A 7,540-nucleotide genomic window follows, 5' to 3' on the forward strand; every position below is an offset into this window, starting at 1 on the left:
TTTTTTATGTTACTAAATATTTCTCCAGAACATTGTTTTAATGGTGACTATTCCATTATGGGGCCATGATTTAACTAGTTTGCCATACTGTGAACATTTAAATTGTTTTCCAATTTAGAATATAAAGCTGAGAGTGTTTCGCCATTCTTGGTTATCAGTCATTTTACTTGTTTGTTCACATATCTGAAATACCTCCTCCCTGCAGGGGAGATCTCCAAGGCTGAATGCTCAGATTTAGGAGAAGAGTGTCTATACCCTGGGGCTCTCTTTATGGGAAAAAAACTCCTCCCCCAGAGAGCCTCAGTGGAAAATGTAAAAGTGCAAATGAGGAAAGTAGAATCCACAACTTTCTTAGTCTATTGCCCTAGGGCCCAGGTCCTCAGTGTACAGACACCCCAGGAAGCCCAAGTTAAGAAAGTAAACATGCTTTGAATATGGTTCAAGTTTAAAGGGCTTCCTCGTTCCAAAAGTTACTTAGGTCGTATTAAAATAACACCTTCTAAATCTGGGAGTCTGGGTTGTGCTCCTATTAGCCAGTTAGTTTCTCAGGCCTCAATTTCATTATCTGTCAAACACTGATATCAGGGGTGTTGGATAGGTCCAGTTCTCCCTCACCTTGTGTATAATTGGGATACAGAAGTAAGGTTTCCCATTCCTTTTCTAATCCTAAATTTCCAAAGAGAGAAATAAAAAGTCTCAGTTGGATATATATTCTAAAAGCTTTTATTGCAAAATAAAGGTGAGTTCCCAATCTGGGAAAATAACAATAGAGTCGTTTTACAGCTCTTTGGGGAAAATCTCTCAGGGGTAGGGTGGGTAGCTAAGGAGGGGTGCTTGTCTGGATAAGTGGTAGTCAGTCACCTGTCCACTTATTGCAACCGTGTTCCTTTTCCTTGGCTCCACAGATGGATTCTGAGCTGGAAAAGTCCTCAGGTTATATTGGGTCCTGGCTTCCCAAGAGTTTAGTGGGAAGAACTCTTCAAAAGTTTATATTCAGGTGAAAAACCCAACACTCTGAAAACCTTCCAGTAGGTAGGTATGTGGTCTCTGCCCCCACTTATCTGCATGAACTTGTACGCTGGTCTTTCTGGAGCTAGCTAGAGTAGGGGAAAGTTGCTCCTTCAGTAGTTTGGACAGAACTTTTTCATTTTTTGCTTCCAATCCCTGATTCTCAGCAGCACAGCTGGGTTGGACATGGTCTGAAACTTACAGGGGCAAGTACTTTGAAAGTCCCTCTGGATATAGACCCTTAGACCCTCGAACCAAACGAGCTGTGAAAGTACAGGTATAAATACCAGGAAGTAACTCGTTGGGAGATGAAATGGGATCTGACAAAATTAAGAAGCCCAGGTTCCAATTTCAGCTCCATCAAGAGTAATGTATAATCTTGGGCCTCATTTCCCGATATATAGTAGATATTGAGAGGATTACAGACGAACCCTGTGATTTTCCAATTGTTTTCCAATTTTACTCTCTAAGAGAGAAGCTGTGTCCCCCTCCATTGTCATGCAGGTGAGCAAGTTGAGTTTGCCTAGGGTGTTATCAGGTGCTGCCCTTGGCCCCAGACCAAGTACTGCCTGGGGAACGTGTACAATAGTACTTGTGTACCACATGCCAACACTGGTCACACTTGACTGTACAACACCACTGGAATTTGCAGTTACAGCTGCTGATGGCCTCAGTTCTCTTCTCTTCCACCTGCAGGCCACACTCAGTGCACAAGTGCCCGCAGCTGGGTTGTTCCCGCCTGGATGTGTTGTGGCTGTTCTGCAGACACTCCCGACCCTCTGTGCCGTAGATGCCCAGGCTAGAATTGCGGATACAGTAATCTGGTGATTCCTCTAAAAAGATCAGCTCGGCCTCTGCACTAGGAAAGAAGGCTTCAGCGGGTGCCCAGTGGCCCTCAGCACTGTTCCCAGCCCTTAGCCGCCGCTTATCCATCTCAATTTTCAGCGCTTGGTCATACTTGGCTTTTAAGTAGTCTCCCATCTCCCGAAAGTCAGCCAGCTGCAGCCAGCATGTCTGGATGCTGCAGCTTCCTGAGATGCCATGGCATTTGCAGGTCCTTTTCATGGTGGCTCTAACTGCCTTGAGAGAGAAAGAGAGAACAAATGAGAGAATGGCTCTGGTTAGGGAATACCAAAGGTTAGCAATTAAATATTTTAGAGTTGTGCTTCTTTGGAGGAGCATTAAAATTACTGGGGAAGCCCATGAAAAATATTCATTCCTGAGTTCTACTTCAGATCTTCCCAATTAGAATGTTCAAGGGTTTAAAAGGGCTGGTGTTGGTGATCTTAAAGCTCCCCTGGTGGTTCTTAAAGAAAGCCAGGCAAGTGTTGAAAAGACTACTGGAGTCAGGAAACCTTGGCTTCAGGGAATAACTTCATCACTTGTTGAGCTTGTTTCTTATCAGACCAATTGGATTCAGAATGATCAATGGAGTACTTTGTAAATTTATAAAGGAAAATAGGATCATTGGTACTGTTGCTGTCTTGAAGTTGGGGGTTAGAGTATCTGTGGGGGTCTGGATTTGTGCTCTGGGCCCTCTCTCAAAGGGTATGAAGCTCCTGGAGTCTGAACCCCTACCCCAAGGCAATCACGCATGGTTGTAATTGCCTTGAAAACCTCTTTCCCTTGTCCCTGGGAACCAGGATATCTAGATATAGGTTCAAAGGGAAATTTCTATGCTCTTAGCTCTAAATCCAACCTGCTTCCAGATCTGAGTTTAGAACACTTCAGGGATTGCTACTCCAGCAGAAGCCTTAGGAAAGAATAGACCCTCTAGAGAAGCTTAGATCAGTTCCAATTCCTTGAAACACAAAGTTTAGGACAGGGTTGAATAATAAGCCCCTGTTAATTTTCTAGAACACACAGTTGAAAAGATTAAAAATTTAAGCCGTAGACGCAAGGTCTTGATTCTGTATTGTTCTGTCTTCTCAGAAACCTGCCTGTGGAAGGGCCAGAACACGAGGTTTAACAATAAGACTAGAAGATCCGAGTTCATTGCCTGGCTCTGATGCTTATTAGTTGGCTAAGCCCTTGGCTTGGCCTTAACTGGCTTTGTCATCCAGACAATGGGGGTAGCCACTGCCATCCTGCTGGGTAGTATAAGAATGAAACATGGATATGAGATAGCTCTTGCTAAGTTGTGAAGGGCTGAACAGATGTGAGGTTCTTGCCAATGCTAAGCCTAATGGCTCACTGGCCGACTCCTTTACTTACCAGCCTTCCTGCCCTGTTGTTGTGAAGATTCATCAGGGCTCTGGCATCCTTTCCCTTCTCCAGGCTGTCCACAAAGAGTTTGGAGATCTTTTCCCCAAATTCTACGTTGTCGCTGCAGCCTCCCCAGACCCAACCATGGCCTCCTACATATAAGGAAAGAAATTCTGTATATGGTTCCCCGCTAAGTCCCAGGAGGTGAGTCACAGTAATCTTGGCTCACATAGCCAAGCTGTCCCTAAGAGCCCTAGAAGCATGTAAAGCTGTAGCTGGAGGTGAAATAAGGAAATGGAGGTACTTGGTATTCCTAAAGCCAACTGTCCACCCTTCAGGCCCTTCCCAGCTCCTAACTTCCCAGCTAGTCTCCATACCCTCAGTGAAAGTAGGTATGCTGGGAATGGCCTAGATGATCTCAAAGGTTCACCGCAGCTTGGACACTCTGGAATTCTACACCATTATCCTATAGTAGTCTTATTAGAGTCATCTCTTCCCTCATTAGTGACAAATCTGAGTAAGTCTCTAAGGTGATAAATAATTGTGTACCTCTGGATTATAGACAAGCCCTTCTAAGCCTGAAATATGAGGATTAGCTTTAAACTCCTTTTGGCTTCCTCATTTTTAGATGCCTTGTTAGTTTTAGAGCCTAGAGCTGCTTGCTAATCCTGGAATCATGGACCCAGGCTCAATTCTCGGGAAAGTCTAGGTCTGGGAGCTCCTACCTGTGAAGTTCCTGTTTGAGTCTAGGGGTTTGAGGGAGCTAGAGCTGTGCCCCTCAGCCTTTCCCTGGAAGACTTTAGCCTGCACTCAGCCTTACACCCCTCACCTTTTCCTCCCATCAGAGAGCTCAACTTACCTGTTTTTCCATTTTTTGACTCATCACAGCCACAGTTTTCAAGGTCACCCATGCTACAGTTCTTGGTGATGGTGTACATGACTCCAGCAGAGCTGATAGCATGAATGAATGAAGTCTCCTTGGTGGCTTTGGAGAGAAAAGGAGGACTGGAAACTTGGACTCTGATGATCCAAAGCAGGGGCTTTGGAAAAGCAATGCTGTTTCTCTCCCCTACCCCCTTTGTGTTTAAGAGGATGCTTTTCTACTTGAGAGAATAGTACATATTTCCTTACTTCATCCTTATTTCATTCAAGCAGGAATGAGCATCCCCATGCTGCAGATGGGGAAAGTATAATACCCAGATAGAGTGATGAGACCAAGGCCACTTTCCTCACCAGCCGTGGTGTTGGGACCATGACTCTTTTCTCCTGAAGTTCAGCCTAGGCCTCTATTCATTAGCCAGTTTTTGGTTCTTGGGCAGTGAGGACTCAGGGCCACAAGGCTGTCTTAGGAAAGTGAGAAGGATCTTTTCTTCTTTCTGACACGAAGCTGAAGCCAAGCAATAATCATAATGATCATGGCTATGACTTACTGATTTTGTATCTTACTAAACTATAAACATTGTCCCATTTCATTTCCACAAACTCCCCATTTTTTCTGTATACCCTACAGGAGACATCTTTTTTTTTTTTTTTTTTTTTTTTTTCCTCGTTTACTCCTTTCCTTGTCTCAGGCAACTATTTTTCCTACATTAATGACTTTTATGCAAACTACACATATAAACAGCTGGACAAGTGTGTGCACACATACACACACACATCCCACCTGAGGCACAGCTCAATGTGGTCTCCCAGCTTCTCTGTTGCTGGGATTTTATGACAGCTGAGCAGATTGTAAACTCCCTCGGGGGCTGCAAACACAGAGCCTTTTCCCCATTTTTATTTCATGCAAACCAGTGCAAGATAAGTGTATTCAAACACCCAAATATAGACATGCATTAAAAAAATAGAATAATTTTTTCATTTGTACAGAAATACCTTTGTATTCATCTCAGTCAACCTTTATAATACTCTTAGTGAGCTAAATAGAGCTGGCCTTATTGACCCAAGTGGCAAAACTGGGGTTGAAAGAGGGGAAGTAACTCACTCAAGGTCACACAGCCAGGAAGTGGCAGGTCAGCATGTCGCAGGTAATTTTTCATTTCACTGTGCACATATATGCTACATGTACACACACTGCAAGCCCACCTCCAGGCATGTATACCCCCTTGCACAGGTGCACAAACTTACCACTTCTCAGCCTGTTGTGAGTGGAGAGCTGGAGAGCATTTTCAGGGCAGTTCCAGCGTTCCCAGGCAAATTGGAACTTACACTCCTCGATGCCACTCTGGGCACCTAGGGCCACGCTGGTAGTATAGGTCAGGTAGGCCTGGCAAAGGAGAGAGGGCTATGAACTTCAGTCCTGGCTCAGGTCAGGTCATCTGGGATTGGGGATGCAGGCAGGACTCAAATAGGGTTAGCTCTCCATTAAGGAACAATCATGGGTTCCTCTGAGTGGGGTACTTCTGGCACTGTTCTCCCTCCCCTCTTTTCCTTCCCCCAAAGAGTTCCATTAGGCAACTGTATAGGTAAAAACAGAAGCAGAAACCATCCTACCTTGGGACCTGTTATCAGGAAATTGTTCACTGACCTACCAAAAAGAGAAAAAATGAGGCAATGGTGAACAGGGGTGAGATAATGGGAGCTTCCTTGGCAGAGAGTGAGAGGTGAGGGGAAGAACTTACCAGGCAGAGACACTCAAGGTGGCATAGCATATGCCCATAGTTACCCTGAGCATAAACAGGTCCTCCATGGCCATGCCTACTCCTAGGGGACCAGATTCAGCCCAGGGACAAGTAGAGAGAAAAAGTGAGGAGAGGGCAGGGTCTTTCTCAGTATTTATGTGGGGGAAATTCTGAATGGCCAAGGGGGAAAAATCAACAGCTCTTCTCATTTGTCCCTCACTGGCAGGGCTTCAGGAGTCTCTGACCCAATAGGGGACCAGGGAGGAGGGACTCAGCCCAAAGCCTCAAGGAAAGCCCTGCCCCGCCCCTCTAGCCCTTTCTCTCTCCCAGGCTGACAGAGGGTCTGAAGTCTTTCCGTACCCTGGAGATTTCTTTCCTCTGTAAGTGAGACTTATGTCTCTTTTTGCTTGAGGGCTTATTTCTCAGAATCTTGTAGCCTGGAGCAGATGAAGTTCCTAACCCTGAAGGTAGGTCACCTATTTCTTAGAGCTAGGTGTCACCTGTCAATGAGACCACATTCCTTGCCTTGCCTTCCTCTCTAAGGTGTTAATAATTACATGCTTTACCCACATAAGAGAGTGCATTATTTCTTCCTCCTGCCTTGGTGACTGTAAAGCCATTAAAGTCATGGAATTGTGGGACCATGAAACAGAAACACGTTCAGAGGTCATCTCTACAATAGTCCCTTCTAGCACATTTCTACCAAAGTAAGTTTTGGTAAATATCCTTCATTCCTAATAGATCTATCATTTTGTATTTGAGGGTTAGTTAGATCTCCTGTTTGACAGCTGCTTATATATTTGAGGATCAACCTTTGGATCACCCAGGGTAGTATTTGAAAAGACTGATGGGTTTCTTCCTGATTCCATTTTATTGCAAGGACATCATCGCTTTAGGCAGGAATCTTTTAGATTCACTTTATATTAGTGCTCAAGAAGATGCCTGGATGAACAAACAAATGAATGAAGGAACGAATGAACTCGTGGTCCCTAGTAGGGACCTGAGGCACCATTAGGTAGGATTGGGCATACAGTGAAGGAATGGAGATCTTTCTTTGTTGGTGAAGCTCTTTCCTGGGGCTGGGAGGACAGATGAGAGATTGAGAAGAAAGTACGAACAGAAAGTCATAGCCCCGACTATGACCATGGATATACAGATCACTTCTCAGTACCCCAGACCTAATCTGAATGAGAAAAAGAGCTCAGGCATCCCCCTACCAAAGGATTTCCAGGGGCTAAGGAGTCCCCAGGTCTTTTTAGGGGACTGCACTCAAAGTATGGGCCATGGTTGGTGTTGGGCTGCAAACTTATCTTTCTGTGGCAAGATAAATACAGAAATGAAAGTGTACAGAAATTTGTATAACAATTTGTTAATTTTAGATATGTTGAACCTAATAATAAGAAACTTGGGCTCTTATTTTCTATGTATTTTTTTCTGTTTTATTTTTCTAGGAGGAAGGGTGCAGCTGTCACAGACGAAAAATTCCTTAATGGACTAAAGCTCTGCTTCAGCCCAGCAAACTCTTCCTCTACTTGCTTGTGGGCTTCTCTCCTTGGGGAAAAGAGGTGTCTGAGACTTGAGTCACCTGGGAAAAGCCCATTGAGTTTGCCTCAGTGGCCTTTTCTCTCTGTTTCCTACTATTCCCTATCTGAATCTAATGTTTAACTTTCACTTCTTAAGACGCCACTCTCAGTGGGGTCAGAACC

The 7,540-nt window shown here is 44.6% G+C and overlaps 1 protein-coding gene across 1 annotated transcript; it reads right to left on the reverse strand.

Moving 5' to 3' along the window:
- Positions 1 to 1,492: 1,492 nt before the first annotated feature.
- Positions 1,493 to 6,522, reverse strand: WNT8A (Wnt family member 8A). The gene is made up of 6 exons (XM_036224649.1): positions 5,835 to 6,522; positions 5,707 to 5,740; positions 5,341 to 5,479; positions 4,073 to 4,198; positions 3,223 to 3,365; positions 1,493 to 2,088 (listed from the first exon to the last, which is right to left on the reverse strand). Exons 1-6 carry the CDS (start codon positions 6,041 to 6,043, stop codon positions 1,543 to 1,545), a joined length of 1,197 nt encoding a protein of 398 aa, XP_036080542.1. The 5' UTR covers positions 6,044 to 6,522; the 3' UTR covers positions 1,493 to 1,542.
- Positions 6,523 to 7,540: the final 1,018 nt, after the last annotated feature.

This window comes from Rousettus aegyptiacus, unplaced genomic scaffold, assembly GCF_014176215.1.
Source record: "Rousettus aegyptiacus isolate mRouAeg1 unplaced genomic scaffold, mRouAeg1.p scaffold_m13_p_7, whole genome shotgun sequence".
Taxonomy (NCBI): Eukaryota; Metazoa; Chordata; class Mammalia; order Chiroptera; family Pteropodidae; genus Rousettus; species Rousettus aegyptiacus.

What these genes read in the sequence shown, in the direction of transcription:
- WNT8A (XM_036224649.1), bottom strand. Translation starts at nt 6,043, where the DNA reads ATGAGAAGAGCTGTTGATTTTTCCCCCTTGGCCATTCAGAATTTCCCC. An exon ending in ACCTTGAGTGTCTCTGCCTG is followed by an intron (nt 5,741 to 5,834) that starts GTAAGTTCTTCC and finishes TCTTTTTGGTAG; the next exon opens with GTCAGTGAACAATTTCCTGA. An exon ending in TCCTGATAACAGGTCCCAAG is followed by an intron (nt 5,480 to 5,706) that starts GTAGGATGGTTT and finishes CTCCTTTGCCAG; the next exon opens with GCCTACCTGACCTATACTAC.